The sequence below is a fragment of the Phodopus roborovskii genome, unplaced genomic scaffold (assembly GCF_943737965.1).
Source record: "Phodopus roborovskii unplaced genomic scaffold, PHOROB, whole genome shotgun sequence".
NCBI lineage: Eukaryota > Metazoa > Chordata > Mammalia > Rodentia > Cricetidae > Phodopus > Phodopus roborovskii.
In genome coordinates, this window is record NW_026125506.1 from 3,562,850 (window position 1) to 3,583,455 (window position 20,606).

Sequence of the window (20,606 nt, forward strand, 5' to 3'; positions counted from 1 at the left end):
TGGGTTCCGCCGCCTCGGGCACCTCGCGCGCTGGGATCCTCGCTTCGCTGCTGCGGGCGGGCGGGCGGCGGCGGCGGCGGCGGCCGTGATGCTGAGTTCCCGGGCGCAGGCGGCGAGGACGGCGGCCGACAAGGCCCTGCAGCGCTTCCTGCGCACCGGGGCGGCCGTCAGGTGAGCGGGCGGAGGGTGGCGGGCCCGGGGCCTCCAGGCCTGCGCCGACGCGGCCGAGACGGGGCCGCGGCCCAGCGCCGCCTCCTCGTCCCTGCCGTGGCCGAGGCCTGCGAGGCCCCCGAGCCCTTTGCGGCGACCCCGGACCCGGACGCTCAGGCCCACAGCCTTGCCAGGCCCGCACGGCCCCTCCAGCTTGTTACATGGCCGTCTCCCACCTCTGCCCGCCCTGCCGGCAGTGCTCGCCTCTGCATCTCAAACCGCGCGGGTCTCCAAGCTAGCGAAGCCCCGCAGCTGCCAAGCCGCCCAGTCGGTGACGACTTAAGGCTCCTCGTCCCCGCTAGGACCCCTGCCTGCACCCCAGCCTGTGCATGCCTGCCTTCCCCAGGGCTGGGGACACACCCCCGTTGCTCACCCTGACTGTGGGACCTGTTGCTTGCGGTTGGCTTCCTGGGATCCTGGGGCAGGTCTAACATAACAGCGCCCTATCCTGCTTGGAAGCCCGCAGTGCCCAGCCTGTCCAGTGTCGGCATTCTAGCGATGCGAACTCAGCCTTGCATACCCTTGCCTGTGGTCTGACAGCTGGTCTGAAATCGGTGCTGGGCACGGCTTAGTCTTCCCACTCCCAGGGTTTCCTGCAGAGGGACCAGGCGATCAGCACTGTGTCCCTCAGTTTCCCTCGCTGAGTGTACACCAGGCAGGTGTCCTGTGACCTCTTCCAGCAGACTGATTTCCCCCGTTTTGGTTTTTAGCCAAGTTCTTTGCCATTCCATGGGCTCATCCTGGAAGAACAAAAACTGATTGAAATCCATGATTAGCTGTGATGTAGGGGAATGCTGGCTATTGCCTGACAATTATTGTGTTGTCACTAGGGACCCTTCGCAGTGAGTGTTCGTTGAACTGAGATACATATTCATGCAGTGGGGGTGGGGATGTATCTCAGTGGTAGAACATGTGTGTGCCATGTATGAGGCCGTAGGTTCAGTCCCTGGTACTTAGGGGAAAATCACCTTCATACAGTCCAAGTATTAGGGTAAGAATGTCCACGTGCACCACATGTGTGGGTTACATGTTACATGGATGTGTGGTTTGCCTTAAAATTGTGTTTTGAATACTACCGTGGTTTCCTTATCTATGGTAAAATAGCATTGTTTACGGCAAACCTGAAGTGAAGAGATCTTTAATGAATTCACAGAAGATCCCCATTGTATTGTTTAATAGTCCCAAAGAGAAACCCATTTCTAAAACCAGGTGCTGTGGCACAACTCTGTCGTTCCAGTTGCTCAGGAGCCTGAGGCAGGAGGATTAGAGTTCAAAGCCAGCCTGGGCTACAGAGTGAGTTAAAGGCTAGTCTGAGTGACTAAGGGAGGCCTGGAGTTCAGATCGCCAGAAGCTGTGTGAGCACCCGGGGCTTGCCATGAGCCTGCCTTTGGCAGGAAGAGGTGTGGGAATGAGATGAGCTGTGTCAGAGAACGCAGCTCAAATGAGAGGCCACACCTGAATGAATAAGGTAGCGAGCGATGAGGGCTCCCAGTGTCAACCCCCACTCCTGCCCCCCAATTTTGGATCTTAGTCCTTAAGCATCCTGGTGTTTAAGATTCTCTCTCTGTTTCATTTTTTTCAAGACATGGCTTCTCTGTGTAGTCCTGGCCATCTTGGAACTTGCTCTGTAGACCCGGGTGGCTTTGAACTCAGAGATCTGCCTGCCTGTGCCTGAGCTAAAGGCACGGCACCACCTTGCTTGACTTCAAGACATAATCTTATGGGTGTACATTGCCTTAGGGTTAAAAGCTTGCTGGTTGCTGGGTTACTCTGACAAATTGTCTCTCCCTGCCAGTGTCTCAGTACACCTGCCGCTGTGAGACAATGTGACAGTTGGTGTCTTTTCTGTTTTAGATACAAAGTCATGAAGAACTGGGGAGTGATAGGCGGGATTGCTGCTGCTGTGGCGGCGGGGATCTATGTCATTTGGGGTCCCATTACAGAGAGGAAGAAGCGGAGAAAAGGTAGGGGCAGGCTTTGGAATGGGCTAGAGCGCCTTTTGTGTGAAAGCTAGAGGAAGCCGGGGGATTGGGTGGCCGGTCCTCTTCACCTCTAAAGCGAGGCCTGTGCACACAGCCCCACCCTGTGGTGGGAAGGCTCTGTCTCAGCACCTTCTTGCCCTTGATTTTAAAACATGCCTTGTGCTGTCCCTGTGGCTCATGCCTGTAATTCCAGCACTTGGGATGCTGGGGCAGGAAGATGCTGGGCCATGAGAGTTTGAATCCAGTCTGTGATATAAAGCAAGTACCAGGCCAGGCAGGGTTATATTGGCAAGACCTTGGCAAGGATGATGGGGTGGGGGGAGTGGGGGTGGGCTGGGGTGGGGAGGACGATGAGGCATGCTTTGTAATTATGTTTCAAGAGGCTCAATTGTCTGAGGTTCTCATTAATGTGGAATTGTCTTTTCAGTTCTGCAGCTGACAGATTACATCACAGGAGAGGTTTTTCTGAGAGGGAAAAAGGGAAGAGGAGGTAGCGAAGTCTGTTACAAAATCTGACCCCTGTTAAACACGGGACGGTTACGGTTGTAGAGAAGTTCACTATGTATTTTCATGGAAGTTTGACAATTTTCATATGAAAAAGTTTCTTATCAAGGCTTGGTAGTACACACTTAAGGTCAGCGCCCAGAAGGCTGAGGTTGGGGCTCTGAGGTTGGGGCCAGCCTGGGCTCTGGGCGCTGAGCTGATGACTTTTGGCAGGAAGAGGAAAAGAGGGAACCCTGTTAGCTGGTGCTGCTGCCTTTGCAGACAGACCGGCCAGAATCCGTGACTCTCGGTCACTGTGGCGAGAACAAAAGCATTGTCCCGGGAGGCGCTTCAGGTGCCAGCTGCTGTGGGGACAGAGAGCGCGAGGGTGAGGAGGAAGGCGTGGCTACCGCTTTTGTCCATTTGGTATGTGTGCCAGGCACCTGGATGGTTTCAGAGGGAGCACAGGGCAGCAGCCTGTTCTATGGTTCACAGTTCACAGCCTAGCATGCCCATGGAGGGCTCCCCTGCAGAGATGCAGGGTTCCAGATGGGACAGACAAGGCCAGCCCAGTGTGACGCACTACGGTCTTCCCCACACTCTCCTTTAGGGCTTGTCCCCGGGCTCGTCAACCTAGGGAACACCTGCTTCATGAACTCGCTGCTGCAGGGCCTGTCTGCCTGCCCTGCCTTCGTCAAATGGCTGGAAGAGTTCACCACCCAGTACTCCAGGGACCAGCAGGGGCCACACACACACCAGTGCCTGTCCCTGACACTGCTGAACCTCCTGAAAGGTACAGAGAGACTCGAGGGGTGTGCGTCTTCAGCATCTAGATGACAGAAGAAATGCTTAGCAGCCACTTTGTAGAAAAAGACATGGGGGGGGGGCTAACCTAAGAGGTTTAGAGTAACTCAGATGAAAAATTCATTTAAAATCAATTAGGTGCAAACTAAATCAATCAGGATTTTTAAAGTTGTATTTATTGTATGTGTGTACGCTCATGCACCATAGCACACACACACAGACAGGTCAGGATAACTTTGGTTCTTTTCTTTCGTATGGTCCTAGGGACTGAACTCAGCTTGAGATATTTGGTGGCAGTTGCTTTTACTTACAGAGCCATCTGACTGACCCCACTTTAAAAACAAAAACAAAACAAAAACGTACCATCTATTTTAAAACATTGTCAGTTTAGCTGGGGGTGCTTGCATGCCTTAATCCTAGCGATTGGGAGGTAAAAGATCTCTGAGTTTGAGGCCAGTCTCATCTACAAAGGGAGTTCTAGAATAGCTAGGGCTGCACAGAGAAACCCTGGCTCAGAAAAAACAAATGACTGAACCCACTACCACACAGGCGCTTCAGCTAAAGGTTTTTAAAAATTGGGATTTTGGCTTAAGAAATGAAACCAGTACAAAAGAAACACACATAAAGGCTCTTAGGTTTTGTTTCTTTTTACCTGTCAGAATCCCAGAGCCTGGCGGCTGTTAGGTGTGGTGTGCAGTGCAGTGGGGTAGAACCTGGTGTGACCTTTGGAACCGCCCTGTGAGCCCTTGCGACATGGCCAGTGCCATCTGCCCGATGATCATTTCATGGCTAAAAGTCTTCCTCGTGGCCGCTGTTGGTGTGTGGGGAAAGGTGCGTGCATGTGTGCGTGTGTGTGTGTGTGTGTGTGTGTGTGTGTGTGTGTGTGTGTATGAAGGCCGGGGGAGAGTGCCAGGTCCCCTGAGCTGGAGTTCCTGGCAGGTGTGAGCCACCCTGCATGCATGGGTGCTGGGTCCTGTGAACCTGCAGCCAAGCTCCTGACTGCTGAGTCATTCCTCCAGCCCCTAGCGATTCAAAGTCTCCTATCCAATGTCAGTATTTTCAAATGTACATACATTGCATTTATTTATTTATTTGTGTATGTTCAAGTACATATGCATGGCATGGCACGTGTGTGGAGGTCAGAGAGTCTGTTCTTCTGCTCTCTGGCTCCTGATCAAATACAGGTCAGTAGACTTTGTGGCAAGCACTCTTACCTGCCAAGTCATCTTGCAAATACCAAATTCAGTTTTGAGCAAAAGGTTTTGTTTTGTTTTTTAGTACTGAAGTGTCTGTGATGGCACGTGTTAAAATCTGGATATCACGTGGTACATGCGTAAAGGTCTCCCAGGGGTGTGGTGTCACAGAGGGCCAAGGGACCAGTGCCACACTGCCATGTGTCCCCTTTTAATTGGGAGAGGTGATAATGTTCATAGGAGTGGGGTAGAAAATATGATGTGATTTCATTTCACTGACACAAGAGTTCACAGCTTATGGCTGCTTTCTAGGAAAAAAGGCTTTAACAGAGGTAGTAGTTAGGGATAGTTTTAACAAACATTTAAAAAAAACAATCTACATGCTGGGTGGTGGTGGTGGGCCATGCCTGTAGTCCCATCCCATGGGAGTCAGAGGCAGGAGGATCTCTGTGACTGGCTCTATTGCTACTGAGAAACCCTGTCATGAAAAACCAGAAAAACAAAAACAAAAAAAAAAAACCCCAAACAACAACAAAAACCAAACCTCGCTGCTGCCTGGCTACAGCAGCACTTGATACTCTCATAGTCAGAGAAGGAGAGCCCTTGGTACAGTGCTCACTGCTCAGGCCTGTGAACCCACACTTGGATCCCTAGCACCCACCCAACTGTAATCCCAGCAGTGTGAGGCCGAGACAGGACAGTCCTGCGGCTCGAAGGCCAGCCAGTCTAGTCCACCGTGAATTCCAGGTTTAGTGAATGTGTCGGTCTCAAAAAATACAGTGGATGCTGGTACAGGAAGAGGTTTGACGTCTAACTCTGGCCTCCATAGACACACACACACATACATGTATGCACGTGAGGTGGTATTTTTTTCTGGCATTGGCATTTCCCTGATGATGAGTGTTCGCTGCGCTCTTATCTGCCTGGTGGTCATTGTCTTAGGAGAAATGGCTGCTCAAGGCTCTACCCCTGTTTGTGTTGGGTTGTTTGGGGTTTTTGTTGTTAGTTTTTAGTTGTACTTTAAAAAAAATAATTACTTAACTTTGCTTTATGTGCATTAGTGTGAAGGTGTCAGATCAGTTTGAGTCTCCCGCCATGTGGGTGCTGGGAATTGAACCCGGGTCGTTTGGAAGAGCAGCCAGCGCTCTTAGTGCCCAGGCCTTTGCATCTGTGTGGCCTGCAGCCTCCCTCCCTGTGTAGCTCGGTGGTGTCTGTGAGCCCCTCTGTGGAGTCTTTCTGCCAGGCTGCAGCCAGAGTCTCTGCACTCTGTGCATAGCTGCGCGTTTGCTCAGGTGACTGGAGGAGCTGCACTGCTGGTGGCAGGCCAGGAAACTGCCAGTGACCCTGCGGGATTGCCTCATAGCCGTCCAGGCAGTCACTGGCATTTTCCCAGGGGGGCGAGGGGCTGGGCCAAGGCGCTCTGACCTCATACTGCTCAGGTCGCTGCCTTCACGTCCTGCCCCTCAGGGGTGGGAGGCCATCTTGTTCCCACCCTCTGGAGTCAGATGGTTGCCCTAAGCTGAGACCACAGACCCTTCCTTTAGCTCCCATTTGACCAACACAGGCCCCGTGCAGTGCCTGGAAGCCTCTGGTCAGAATGACCAGAGTTAGTTGGCACTCTGTGGCCTGGGGTGAGTCTAGGGCTCCCTGTCTTTTGTTGTCCTATTTTGTTTTGTTGTTGTTTTGTTGTGTTGTAACAGGGCATCACTGTGTAGCGCTGGTTGTCATGGAGTTCATTGTGTAGACCAGGCTGGCCTCAAACTCTGGTCCGCCTGCCTCTGCCTCCTGAGTACTGGGATTAAAGTCCTGTGCCACCACACCCAGTTCAGATTTGTTTTTCTTGTTTTTGTGCCTGTGTGCATCTGTGTGGTATTCTTGGAGGCCGGGAGAGGACGCCAGATCCCTGAACTGGAGGAGTTACAGTTGAAAAGCGTCCTGATTTTGGTGCTGGGCTCTGAACTCCAGGCAACAAGCACCTTTAACCCTGCAGCTCCTCCAGCCCTGGGCCGCCTGGCTTCCCGGTGAAGCCTCCTCACTCTCCAGGCTGTGTGTTTAGCTGGTCTGTGGTTGCACTGTGCTTCATCCACTGAGCTGAGTAGTTGACAGCATACTCCCGTAGGGAAAAGGAGCTGACCCTAGATGTAGATAGAGCCACGAACCCTTAGCAGACCCAACACTATCTTTTTATAATTTACATTATTCATTTTACTATTATTTAAAATGGGGCCTTGTTCAGTTCCCAGCATCGGTCCCAAATTCCTGGGGTCAAGAAATCTTGAGTAGCTGGGGCTGTGGCCCATGCGGTACACCAGACCAGTTTTTGCGTTTGTTTGTTGAGTTTTATTTTACTGTTGATTATAAAGTGATGCATTCAGCTGCTTTATGCAGCATGGGATGCTTGGTGCCTGCTGGTCAGAAGCACATAAATACAAAAGCCACAGCAGAGCCCTGGGGACAGGTGTTTGCTGGCTGTGGGCTTGACCCAGTAGTGAGGCTCCCTCAACCTTGAGGATGAGTTCAGCTCATACTCAGCTGACTTACAGCGTTGCCCCTCATCAGTGATTGTCATTTGTAGCTTTCTGAAATGGTAAGATTCATTCGGCAGACGTGCTATGCTCCCTTGCTGACTCAGCAGTGTGTAAGGTCCAGAGAGCAGGAGGGGGCAGAGGGAGCTGTGGCGTCCCCTGATAGTGCTGCCATCTTTTCGTGCTGTGGTGTGCAGCATTTCTGGCTGGTTCTTCTGCCCTGACTTAATTGTTGCCTTCCTTTCTTATACCCAGCTTTGTCCTGCCAAGAAGTCACTGAGGATGAGGTCTTGGATGCAAGCTGCCTGCTGGATGTCTTGAGGATGTACAGGTGGCAGATTTCTTCCTTTGAAGAACAGGTAAGCACTCCAGACGCAGGCTGAGCTTGGAGAGTCCTTTTCCCTAGGGACTGTGTGTGTGTGAGTGTTAGTGTGTGGGTGTGTTCTGTGACACTCTGGGCAGCCTCAGTGTTGTGTGAGCAGAGCTCCAGTCTTCCACACGGGCTGGATGGGGGGCTGGAAACATGGGAAAGGGGTGAGTGCTCCTATCCCTTGCTCTTACAGATTGTCTCGTATTCCTCCCGCCCTGAAGGCGTGTGCCGTGTCTGTGTGCCGTGTCTGTGTGCCGTGTCTGTGTGCCGTGTCTGTGTGCCGTGTCTGTGTGCCGTGTCTGTGTGCCGTGTCTGTGAAGGGCTTCTCTTGCTGTGGGCTGGTGCGTGTCTCCATCTGCATTTGCAAGTGACCTGAGGACTGACTCAGCTGCCCCTCCCTCCACAGTCAGTCCCCAAGGACATTGTTACTTTGTGTAAGTCCCACCCTTCTGTCAAGGATCTGCTTAAGCCATGTCACCCTTGGGGCTGTTTCCCCAAAGTTAGTGCACAGCAGGGGGCCGCCCCCGGGAAGAGGGAGTGTGTGTGTGTGTGTGTGTGTGTGTGTGTGTGTGTGTGTGTCTAGGTTCGGGCTGCTGCCCTTGGAAGCACACAGAGCATCTGTCCGCTGTTGGTCTTCCCCATACCTGCACCTTCTTGCCATGGAGTTGGTCCAGACCCTCTCACACTGATGGGCAGCCCACTTTGTGTCTACACCAGCGGCTCCAGGAGCCGCACTGCGTTCAGTCCTTCATGCGTGTTACCTAGCTGTGTCCCTGTGCCAGCCCGTGAGGAGTCAGGGTGCAGGTGGCAACACAGCTCAGAGGGGCAAGGTGGCTTGCCCAGGCCCCTGCTGTGTCTGCGCAGAGCCAGGGTTGAACCCGTCTGGTCCTGAAGTGCACTCTCGTCCTCCACCCTCTTCCGCGATTCTGTATCTTTCCTTACAGCCAGAGTAGCTTGCAGAGTGGCTGACACAGGCTGCGTGAGCCTACAGAAAGAGCCAGCTTTCGGCTGGTTCTCCTTCCGACAGGGTTGAGCTGTGCTTGTGCTGTTGGGTAATGGTGGCCTTGCACGCCCGCCAGGTGCCTGTGGGAGCAATGGGGCTTTGAGTCTTTGTGCGCCAGTGACCCTGAGTTCCAGGTCAGCCTGTGCTACGAGATGCTGTCTCCATGTGAAAAGTACAGAGAGGACTGGGGTGCAGCCCGGCCGCACGCCGACTCACGTGCCCAAGGTCCCTTGGCAGCGCTGCAGGTTACACAAACCTCAGATTTAAAATTACGGAATGATGCCCTGGTTTGCTGTGACTTCTGCTTGGAGGGTGTCCCAGTCTGGGTTGCTGTTGCTGTGTAGAAAAACCAGGGCCAAAAACAAGTTGGAGAGGAAAGGGTTACTTCAGCTCACACTTTCATACCACAGTCCATCACTGAGGGAGTCAGGACAGGAACTCAAGCAGGGCAGGAACCTGGAGGCAGGAGCTGGTGCAGAGGCAATGGAGGGCGCTGCTCACTGGCTTGCTCCTCATGGCTTGCTCAGCCTGCTTTCTGATAGAACTCAGGACCAGCGGCCCAGGGATGGCCGGCCCCACCCACCATGGGCGGGGCCCTATTAAATCACTAATTAAGAAAACGTCCTATAGGCTTGCCCACAGCCTGATCTCACGGAGACATTTCCCCAGTTGAAGCTCCCTCCTCTCTGATGACTCTAGCTTGTGTCTCAGTGACATAAATCAGCCACCATAGCAGGGAGGAATTGTCAGGGCTTGATTGGCAGGAAAGGAAAGGTTGGACATGCACATGACCCTGGCTTCCATCACCAGCCCTGCAAAGCCAAAAATAAATTAACACTGAAAGATCTGATTACGGTTGCCTGAAGCTGAGCTCAAGTATGGGATCTGCTGTTACCGGTTTCAAGCAGTCGCCCTGGCTCCTGTGTGCCCTGAGATTCGGGGTGGGATCCACAGGCCGGGGGCAGAGCGAGGAGGAGCCATGGAGCCACTGAGGACTCTGCAGCTTGGGGAGGGTTAGGGTTAAGAGTTAGGGGTTAGGGTCTTTAAGATTGCTTCTTAGAGCATTTCCTGCTGTAGGACCCAGTAGCGCCACCTCTGGGCATGTCCTGAAAGTACAAGCAGAGACTCACATGGGTGTTACATTTACACACTTAGCAGAATCCCTCACAGAAGCCAACAGGCCGAGCACTGCAGGTGCCCTCAGTGGGCAGAGATGAAGACAAAACCCTCCCCCTTCCCGTGGTCACTGAGCTTTGTCTGCCCTTCCAATAAGCTGCATCATCAGTCCAAACGACAATATCATTTCTATTTCCTGTGTGTGGGTGTTTTGTCTGATGTGTTCCAAGTATGTGCCTTGTGTCCAAGGGGACCAGAAGATGACCTCAGATCCTCTGTACTGTTGTTACAAATGGTTGTAAGCCACCACGTGGGTGCTGGGAACCAAACCCAGGTCCTCTGCAAGAATAAGCAGGCTCTTATCCACTGAGCCACCTTTCCAGCCCCCAAACAAACTTTTATACCGTGCAGTCCAGCCAGCCCTTATGGGTGGGGGATGCTGCTGCATGGCGCAGCGTGGGTAAACAGACAGTGTGCTCAGTGAAATGCACGGTGGGCTGTGGACGTGTGACTCTGGCTCCACTCGTATGAGGTGGCTGCCAGATGACTAGGGACAGAAGGTAGGGTGGGTGTCAGGGTTAGGCAGCAGTTAGCTCTAGTGGGGTTCGTCGTCTGGCTGCAGATGGACAGTAGGGTTAGTTCTAGTGGGTTCATCGTCTGGCTGCAGATGGACAGCAGGGTTAGCTCTAGTGGGTTCGTCGTCTGGCTGCAGATGGGCAGCCATCTGAATGTGCTCCATGCTGCTGCTGTTCACCTGGCAAGGTTGAGCTGTTGAATTTTGTGCTACGTACACCCTGCCTTGGATTTTAAAGTAAGTCCCCTCCACCCCCGGAGTTGGGTGCAGGTCTCTTCCAGTGAGTGGGACCCTGGCCTTGCCTCGGGCCCCTTTCAAGGATGCTTTATCCTTTGACAGGATGCTCACGAGCTATTCCACGTCATCACCTCGTCCCTGGAGGATGAGCGAGACCGCCAGCCTCGAGTTACTCATCTGTTTGACGTCCACTCCCTGGAGGTAATGTCGTCAGTGTCAGACCCAGTAACCAGGGGGGTGAGGCTGGCAAGCCTTAAACTGCACACTTGGGTGTGTGCTGGGGGTGGCCTGCCCTTCGTGAGGACTCACACTGTAGCTTGGGTTATGCTGGAGGAGAGAATGGCAGTCTTTCCGTTAGTGGGGAGGGGTAAGGCCGTGGGTTCCCTGAGTCAGTGCTCATCTGCCTGTAACAGTGTCAAGAGTTGACCGTGTTTTTCCGGCCACCATAAAGGAACTCATACAGAAACCAACCAGAAGGTGGGTTGGTGCCACCTTCAGAAAGGGGCTGTGGACCGCGTTGGTTTTGATGTTTCGGGTGGCTTGGAAGCTTGTGCGATGCCTGGGAGGTGAGGGCGGTTTGTAGGGCTGCAGTTGGATTTCTGTCTCTCTCTTCTCCCTACAGCAGCAGTCAGAAGTGGCTCCCAGACAAGTCACCTGCCACACGAGAGGTAACCATTTCACTGATTAGATATGCGTTTCTAGAGAAGCGAATGAGAGTGAACTGTGTCTCTCCTGCTGGCTGTGTGCAGCTGGGGCCTGCTGGGCCTCCACACGTCTGCTGAGGACCCGCACAGTTCCAGAAACAGCTTTGAGCTGGGAAAAACTCAGTAAACGGACTCTGTCCTTCAGCATCTTCACTTCGGCCAGCTTTCACTGCTGAGTATCACAGCTCTCTTGAGAAATCTTGATTCTTCAGAGTAGAAACCAGCACAGCCTCTGGGTCACTCAGGCCTGGGGTCAGTCCCAGGCAGCGCCAGGCAGTGAAGCTTCTCATCCAATCCCCACAGCAGACACAGAGGACAATCCACCACATAAATTCACAGAAGCCAAGTGTGGGCTCCTGTCTGTAACCCCCACACTTGCGAGGCTGAGGCAGGAGGATTTACTGTGTTTTTAAGGCCAGCCTGGGCTATAGCATAAGACCATATTTCTGTATCTCAAAAAAGAGGTTGAGATAAAATAATTTCCCAGGTCACATGACTAGTAAGCAGACTCAAGACCTCACCCTCAGCGGTCTGGCTCCAGAGAGAATTTCTCAGTAGTAGAGAGTAGTAGTAGAGTAGAATCATGCCCAATTCTCTAAAATAAACCTGTTTATTCAGGTTGTTTCTGGGCTTCTCTTGCCTTTATCTCCTCCTGCCCTGTCTGTCACAGCATCCTTCCCTCCCCCCCCCCCGTCTGTCACAGCATCCTTCCCTCCCCCCCCCGTCTGTCACAGCATCCTTCCCTCCCCCCCCCCGTCTGTCACAGCATCCTTCCCTCCCCCCGTCTGTCACAGCATCCTTCCCTCCCCCCCGTCTGTCACAGCATCCTTCCCTCCCCCCGTCTGTCACAGCATCCTTCCCTCCCCCCCGTCTGTCACAGCATCCTTCCCTCCCCCCCCCGTCTGTATCACAGCATCCTTCCCTCCCCCCCGTCTGTCACAGCATCCTTCCCCCCCCCCCGTCTGTCACAGCATCCTTCCCTCCCCCCGTCTGTCACAGCATCCTTCCTTCCCCCTGCCCCCCCCCCGTCTGTATCACAGCATCCTTCCCTCCCCCCCGTCTGTCACAGCATCCTTCCCTCCCCCTGCTCCAACAGTATGTGTGCATGTATAGATCTCAAGTAGCATCCTTCTCCGTGTCTGCTCCATGGTACCCAGCCTCTTCTGTGAGCATGGAGCTGGGAGTCAGCAAGGAAGAGTTGCTGTGGGAGGCGTGTCTGCTGTGATCTAAGGAGGGTGGAGTTTGATTGGGTGACTGACATGTCAAAGGCGCTTTGCTTCCAGGGTCTCCTCACCCCACGTCCGGTCACTGGAAGTCTCAACATCCTTTCCATGGCAGACTCACTAGTAATATGGTGTGCAAGCACTGTGAACACCAGGTGAGTGGCTGTTCCTCCATGACACCCTCGGGTAACGTCAGGGTGTGGGAGACGGCCCAGAGAGTGCAGGCTAGCCCCGGGGCAGCCTCAGCAATGGCCACACTCTGTACACCTGTGGGCCAGTGTCATCTGACCCTCGGATGGCATTGCCACATAACAGCAGATGTAGCGTGCCGTCGATTGTAGGGTTTCAGGTCCGCCCACTCAGGGTGCACACGGCGGATTTGAGGAGTGGGTTCTGTCTTCCAGCATCTGCGTCCTGAACAGCGCTGCTTTTCTCTAGCACTGTGCCAAGCAGGTGGGCAGACCTCACCCAGGAGCCCATTTCTGCCCACCACATGCTGCCCAAATGGTCCTGCTTGAAGTCTTTCTGACGGGATGCCCTTTCCCGTCACCTCACACAGGGATGCCTCACACCGCAGCATGGCCATCCGTGCAGAAGCGCGCGTATTCCTCTGCGCTCTGTGGCCCTCTGCAGTTGTCTGATGACCCCTTAGGCCTCAATTATGCCTGTGTGTGGCACTGTCGGTAGCTTTGATGGAAACCCTGGGACTTGGTACCAGTTCCTCAGGATGGAGACATGTCTGTTCCCCAAGCTGCTGAGTCGGGTGCATACTCCATGTTCATGCTGCTGTTTAATGCTGTGCGTTTAATATCTGAATTCTAAACCACACTCAATCTGTTGATCTAAGCCCTGTTTGGATTTTCTGCAATATTTGTTTCAGAGTCCTGTTCGATTCGATACCTTTGACAGCCTTTCCCTCAGTATCCCAGCTGCCACTTGGGTATGTACACATCTGTGGCTTATTTGGACCTATCGCATAAGGGCTTTGAGGCATTTACTGTGGCCCAGATACTGTGTCATTCAGACATGTGAGTGGCCAAGCCGCTTAGCTGTGAGGTGAGGGCCTGATTGTGGAGGAGGGGAGGTGACATGCTCTCACTGAAGACATCAGCATTTTGAACATTTGTGCTGTGCAGAGCTCTCAAGCTCTAAGATTGTATCTCTGTGTGCAGGTGCACAGTGCCCAAAGGTCTGCCCCTCTCCTGAGCCTGTGCAGGCGCACACACAGTCCCTGCTACCTCCCCTTCCCCCCCAGGCCTGTGCGGGCGCACACTCAGTCCCCAGGGCTCTTCCCCTCCTGAGCCTGTCAGCAGGAGCAGCGTAGGGTTGAATGGCCCTGAGGTGTGTCTGGGGAACTTTGTGCCTGTGTACCCCTGCCACATGCTAATGGCTTCAGCGTGGCTCTCCTGTGCGCGCTTCTAACTGCCCACTCCTGCTCTAGGGGCACCCACTGACCCTGGACCACTGCCTTCATCATTTCATCTCATCCGAGTCGGTGCGAGACGTTGTGTGTGACAACTGTACAAAGGTACGCATTCCGGTGTCGCCTCCCAGCTGACACCAGGTGCTTCTGTAGCACCTCCCCCGCGCATCCCCGGGCTTCCAGCTGCATGTGCCCAGGGCATCTCTCAGACACGCCTTTCCTTCCCCTGCCTTGGTTTGCAGAGTGGCTGCCTATAATTTTGTTTCCCGGATGAGTTGTTTCTTCACAGTGTTTACAGAGGAAATCTTAAGTTTTGCGCACAGAGCTGAGCCACACCTACTCCGGTTTGTAGCCCCTCCATTCCTGCTTTCTGTGTGCACCTTTTCCTTATGCCAGCATTGCTTCCCCACCCAGAGGAAATGCGTAGACTGTGGGGGGCTTAAGGGGTAAGTTCACAGAGCAGCCGCATTACACACACAGGCGCACACACACACACATGCACGCATACACACGCGCGCGCGCGCGCACACACGCACACACACACGCACGCACACTCATGCACACCATGGAGATAATGATTCCCCGGAAGCCGTACCCTGGAACTCCCTGTTCAGCCTGTAGGCAGCTTCACTGAGGTCCCCTCCTTCCCAGCAATTGCTCCACTGATGTAATCTCCTAGGGTGAGTCTTGGAAGTTGCAGTGACCTTCCTGAGCCTTGCATGTCCCTGTGGATTTCCAGGACCTCCTGAGCTTCCCTGCACACTGGAGAAGAGAAAGCTTTAGTTTGGGGGAAATGGGACCTCGGGGAGTTCTGGGCAGCAGCCTGTAGGAAAACACTCTGCTCTCGGGCGCCCCCTGGTGTCCAGTAGAGCGCTGACTGCTGCTCCTCGGGCCTGGGCACTGCCTTGGGCTGGCCACAGGTGCTGGAATCCCCTTCCTGCCTAGTCCCACTGTCAGCAGAAACTGCTTGGTGATTCTGAGGCTCGCAGGCAGGGAAGTGCAGGGCATCCAACATTGTAGACAGAGTTCTTTCCCGCCTGGGCCTGCCGCCCTTCAATCCCAAATAAACACAGAGAGACTTATATTAATTAGAAACTGTTTGGCTGATGGCTCAGGCGTCTTACTGGCCAACTCTCCTAATTATTAACCCATTTATATTAGTCGAAGTATTTGCACATGGTCTTATCTTACCAGAGAATGCCATGTGTGACCTATCTTCCCGTTAGCTACATGGCGTCCTTCTGGCGGCCTCTCTCCTGGTCTGGTCGCTCCGCCTGTACTTCCTGCCTGGCTGCTGGCCAATCCGTGTTTAATTCTTAACCAATAAGGGAAACACACATTAACATCATACATAAGGACATCCCTCATCACAGCATTGTCCCCAAAAGCCACGCCAGAGACTCCTGAGCCAAGTGTACAGGGTTGGGCACCACCCAGGCGTCCTGTGTGTCCTGCTGTAACTGGGGTGGAGAGGGTGAGGGACGGAGGGTCCTGGGGACCCACAGAGGATTGGTTTAAAGTTACTTACTTTATGCATGTGAGTGCTTTGCTGCATGAATGTCTGTACACCATGTGTGGGGCGTCCACACAGGTCAGAAGAGAGAGTGGGATGCCCTGGAACTGGAGTTACAGATGGCTGTGATCCGTCATGGTGCTGGGAACCAAACCTGGGTGGCCTGGACGAGCAGCCTGTGCTCTAAGCTGCTGAGTCAGACCCCGCAGCCCGCTGTCGAGGGCTTTGAAGAGAAGATTTAAGAAGTTCTCCATTTGTCTTCCTCCATGGCGCCTGTGATTTAATGACTAAGGAATCTGAGGTCGGCCTGCAGCTTTGGCTGGTCTGCTCCTGGGGCCCTGCAGACTTATGCTGTTGCTCTATTGCAGATTGAAGCCAAAGGGACGTTGACTGGGGAGAAGGTGGAGCATCAGAGGACCACTTTCGTTAAGCAGCTGAAGCTGGGGAAGGTGAGCCCACCTACGCATGTGGTGGCCATGCCGTGGGGCTCTGCCGTGGGGCTCTGCCGTGGGCTCTGCCATGGGCTCTGCCGTGGGGCTCTGCCGTGGGGCTCTGCCGGCTCCTGAAACCTTAGCACTGCACTCTCCTCTCTGCCCACAGCTGCCCCAATGCCTTTGTATCCATCTCCAGCGGCTCAGCTGGTCCAGCCACGGCACGCCCTTGAAGCGCCATGAGCACGTGCAGTTTAACGAGTTCCTGATGATGGACGTCTATAAGTACCGCCTCCTGGGACACAAACCCAGTCAGCATGGCTCCAAAGGCCGTGAGAACCTGGGGTCTGCCCTAGAACTGCAGGACACACAAGCCTCGGCGAAGCCAGGTGTGTGCTGTGGGACACTCTGCACAGAGACGGGTTCTCTGTCCCCGTTTTTGGCTCTTGTGACATGCATACTGGCTAGTCTCATAATAGCAGGATTGGGGGTGGAAGGGAAATGACTTGTGTCTCTTCTTTGCACTGGGTGGCAAAGCACTCTCCCTGAGCTGTGACCCAGCCAGCATTTCCTAAAGAGCTAAAATTATAGTTATGAGTCAGTGGTCTTAAAACTCTCAGGGCCAGCAAGTTGGCGTTTAGTAAAAGCAACCTCAGTTAAGTCCTTGGAACTGACGTAAAGGTGGAAGAGAACATGCTCCACAATGTTGTTCTCTGACCTCCACACACTTCGACCTGTAGCATGTATCTATGTAATGATAATAACACAGTTCAAACATGTGAAACCATGAACAGGACATGTAACAGCCAGGACTGTTACATAGAGAGACCCTGTCTTTCCTTTCCTTGGTGGGTTTCTTTGAAGCCTGCCTGGAACTCCCTCTGTAGACCAGGCTGTCCTTGAACTCACAGAGATCCACCTGCCTCTACCCCCCAGTTCTGGGATTAAAGGTGTGCACCACCAACGCATGGTAAGAAACCCTGTCTTAAAAAGAGAGAGAGGGAGAGAGAGAGAGAGAAGAAAAAAGGGGTGGGGGGAATAAACCACAAGCTGTCGCCGCCGCAGATGGACAGGTGGCCGTGTGGGGCTGCCATCTTCTTCTGGCCTCTGGCTGAGTCTGTGAACCCACTTTACTTCTGGAAACCCGCCTACCCCTTTGCCTCACTTCTTGATGCCTCCCTCCTGTTAGGCAGCTTTGCGTCTGCTGGGCAGAGTTTCAGGTTCCACAATGAAACGCTTGCTCTGAGGAGAGGCTGTAGTGGGGAATGGCCGAGAATGTCCTGGGCGTCTCCTGAGGGCGCCTTTTGTGACCTACAAGGAGGCCGTGGCCTGCAGGAGACAGGCTGGCTTTCTACACTCCCATACTTTACTGGTTTACAGACCTTGTGTGCATGCGTGTGTCTGTCTGTCTGTATGTCCGTACTGCCTGCCTGCCATCTCTCATTGCCCTGGAACTTGTCGCATAGGCTTGACTGGCTGGCAAGTGAGCCAAGTCTCTACACATCTCTCTCTCAACTCTAACATTGCCAGGGCCTGGGCCTCCATGAGAGGCTTTTTTTTTTTTTTTTTTTTTTTTTTTGACAGGAGCAGGATGTAGACGAGATCTGGCTCCCTGTCTTCCAAGTGCTGGGATTAAAGGTGTGTGCTGGGGCTAGAGCAGTGGTTCTCAACCTTGCTGATGCTGCAGCCCTTTAGTATAGTCAGGTCATAGTGACCCCAACCATAAAATTATTTTCATTATCATAGTTCCACAAACTTTTTTTGCTACTGTTATGATACCTGATGTACAGGACATCTGATATTTGACCCCTGTGGAAGGGTTATTTGACCCCCACAAAAGGGTCCCAACCCACAGGTTGAGAACCACTAGAATAGAGACATGGCCCAGTGGTTCAGAGCACTGCCTGCTCCTCCAGAGGACCGGGTTTGGTCCCAGCTCCCACACGGCAGCTCACAACTGTCTGTAACTCCAGCTCCAGGGATCTAGTATTTTCCTCTGACCTCCGGGACACCAGGCACTCAGGTGTCACACATATACACATGCAGGCAAAACACAACACACACATGAAGTGAAGCCTAAGAATTAGGGGGAATGTGTGACACCACATCCAGCTTCTGGCTTTTTTAGAAATTGTTGATTCAGAGGCTCAAACTCAATTGCACATGTTTCTAACAAATGCTGTACTGATCAAAGCTGTTTCCCAGCCCTCCTCCCCCTCCCCCTCCCCCTCCCCCCCTCCCTCTCTCCCTCCCTTTCCCCTCCCCTCCCTCTCCCCTCCCCTCCCTCCCTCCCTCCCCTCCCTCCCTCCCTCCCTCCCCTCCCTCCCTCCCTCCCTCCCTCTCCTTCCCTCTCCCCTCTCCTCCCTCCCTCCCTCCCTCCCTCTCCCCTCTCCCTCCCTCCCTCCCTCCCTCTCCTTCCCTCTCCCCTCTCCCTCCCTCCCTCCCTCCCTCCCTCTCCCCTCTCCCTCCCTCCCTCCCTCCCTCCCTCTCCCTCCCCCCCTCCCTCCCTCCCTCTCCCCTCTCCCTCCCTCCCTCCCTCCCTCCCTCTCCTCCCCCCTCCCCTCCTTCCCTCCCTCCCCCCCTCCCTCCCTCCCTCCCTCCCTCCCTCCCTCCCTCCGCTCTTGCTACAGTTGCATGGCCTGGCAGAGATGTCACTTCAGGGAGAATGTGGTCTGCCCTCTGACGGGTGTGATGGTTTGAAAGGAAATGGCCCCTAAGCCTGTGGCCTCCTTGCAGCGGGTGTGGTGTTGGAGGAGGTGTGTCACTGTGGGGGAGGGCTTCGAGCTTCCCTCAGTGTGACACTCAGTCGACTTCCTGCTGCCTTCTGCTCAAGAAGTAGCCAGCACCACGTCTGCCTGCAGGCCACCGTGCTCGCCGCCATGACGGTGATGGACTGAGCCTCTGAATTGCAGGCTACCACCTCAGGGAAATGCTTTCTTTATAAGAGCTGCGGTGGTCATGGCGTCTCTTCCCAGCCATGAGAACCTACGCTTGAGACACTGCATGAACTTGGAGAAGAGCTCAGACAGGGAGAGCCTCAGTCCCGGCCTGTTTCACACTGGGCACTCTCCTGTTCCCTCCCAGGCTGCGGGGCAGTCCCTACTGGCCAGAGCATGGTGGCCATGGCGCAGAAGGCAGCAATGAGTTTCTTCGTGTGTGCAGCTCCTCCACATATGCCCCTGAAGGAAGGACATGTGTGCACACTCACAGACACGTCATAAGCTGACAGCCAATGAGAAGGCCTGGAGTTCCCTGACGCAGTGAGGGACATTTCTGGGGGTTACTGCTCAGGAGAGCGGAGGCCGGAGCACCCCACCTCACTGGGTTTTGTTGTTATTTGGTTAAGTTTTTTCAAAACAGGGTTTTTTGACAGCCTTGGCTGCCCTAGAACTCCCTCTGTACACCAGGCTTCCCTCAGAGATCCTCCTGCTCTGCCGCTCAGGCGCTGGTACTAGTGTTGTGCACCACCGTGCCCAGCTTCACCCCACTCTCACAGTGCATGGTGAGAGCCTTGGGTTCCATCAGAGGCCAGGGCACCCACCTGTCACATGCCATTGGCAGGTGCGAGGGTCCCTGAGCAGGGCAGCCGCTGCTACAGAGACTCGGAACAAAGGTAGGAGAATTCACACAGCAGTCCAGTTCGAGTCGTGCTGTGGGAGCGCACCTCCAGGGTGAGAGGGTGCAGGCGTGGGCCGGCCATTGTGCTGCTTGCCCGTGCCTGGCACCCGGAGGCCAAGGTGCCATTTCAGAGCCGGCTCCGGCTGCACTGCATGAACTCGCTACAACCAAGCAGAAACCACAACCGACTGTTCGCACAGATCAGCTGCCCATTTCTGTGACTCACGTCTTTTCCCTTACAGGTGTAAGCCAGCCAGGGGCCCCCAAGACACAGATATTTGTGAATGGCACCTGCTCCTCGTCTCTGTCGCCAGCCCTGCCTTCCCCGATGGCCTTCTCTCTGCCGGTGGCTCCTGACTACAGGTGAGGAGGGTGGCGAGGGGCCCACTACACACTCACCATGGCTCTGTAGTTCTCAGGGTCCCCGACGGGCTGTTCACAAAAGAATGAAAGTCGGAGTAGTTTTCTCTTTCATTTTAAAGCACAATAACATCGTTACTCCATTACTGCCCAACGTGGGAGTATTTTAAAGTAAAGATTAGGAGGCGTGTGTGTGCCCATGTGTAGAATGTGGAGAGAGCTTCCTGGGATTCCAGCTAGGCAGCCAGTGCAGACTTCAGTTAACCCTGCTGGGAGCATGTTGGGAGCATGTGTCCTCTGTACTTAGCGTGTGCATGTGCGCGGTGCACTCACCTCCTGCAGTGGAACACGTAAGCTCTCTGTTTGGCTTTGCCCACACCTGGTTCCGTCATAAACCATGGGCATTTCCCCATCCGCCAGCTCCTCCACATACCTGTTCCGCTTGATGGCAGTTGTCGTCCACCATGGAGACATGCACTCCGGACACTTTGTCACTTATAGAAGGTCACCACCTTCAGCCAAGAGCCCTCTCTCAACCAGCAACCAGTGGCTGTGGATTTCCGATGACACCGTGCGCAAGGCCAGCCTGCAGGAGGTCCTGTCTTCTAGCGCTTACCTGCTGTTCTATGAGCGAGTTCTGTCCAGGGCACAGCAGCAGGGACATGAGTACAGGGCTGAGGAGTGACAGGCCAGCTCAGAGCCAGGGCCCATGGTGAGGTCCACAGTCCGGGACTAAAGAAGGCATGCCATGTGCAGCCCCTCTAGTGCCCCTCAGCCCCCTGTGTATTCTGAGAGCGGGCTCCACATGGGAGCCTGTCCTACGCAACGCTGCCAGGG

General features: G+C 54.2%; 1 protein-coding gene across 1 annotated transcript; it reads left to right on the forward strand.

The window, feature by feature from the left end:
• The first annotated feature begins 43 nt into the window (after window positions 1-43).
• Usp30 (ubiquitin specific peptidase 30) lies at window positions 44-20,516 on the forward strand. The gene is made up of 13 exons (XM_051176454.1): window positions 44-171; window positions 2,065-2,174; window positions 3,286-3,468; window positions 7,453-7,556; window positions 10,600-10,698; window positions 11,120-11,165; window positions 12,485-12,579; window positions 13,305-13,364; window positions 13,866-13,952; window positions 15,729-15,809; window positions 15,961-16,180; window positions 19,652-19,772; window positions 20,190-20,516. The coding sequence occupies exons 1-13, from the start codon at window positions 89-91 to the stop codon at window positions 20,452-20,454; spliced, it is 1,554 nt and encodes a 517-aa protein (XP_051032411.1). The 5' UTR covers window positions 44-88; the 3' UTR covers window positions 20,455-20,516.
• The last annotated feature ends 90 nt before the right edge of the window (window positions 20,517-20,606 follow it).

Excerpts from the sequence above, each read along its gene's own strand:
- Usp30 (XM_051176454.1), top strand. The coding sequence starts at position 89 with ATGCTGAGTTCCCGGGCGCAGGCGGCGAGGACGGCGGCCGACAAGGCC. Across the intron at positions 3,469-7,452 it reads ACTGCTGAACCTCCTGAAAG|CTTTGTCCTGCCAAGAAGTC; the intron begins GTACAGAGAGAC and ends TCTTATACCCAG. Across the intron at positions 19,773-20,189 it reads CCGGTGGCTCCTGACTACAG|CTCCTCCACATACCTGTTCC; the intron begins GTGAGGAGGGTG and ends CCCATCCGCCAG.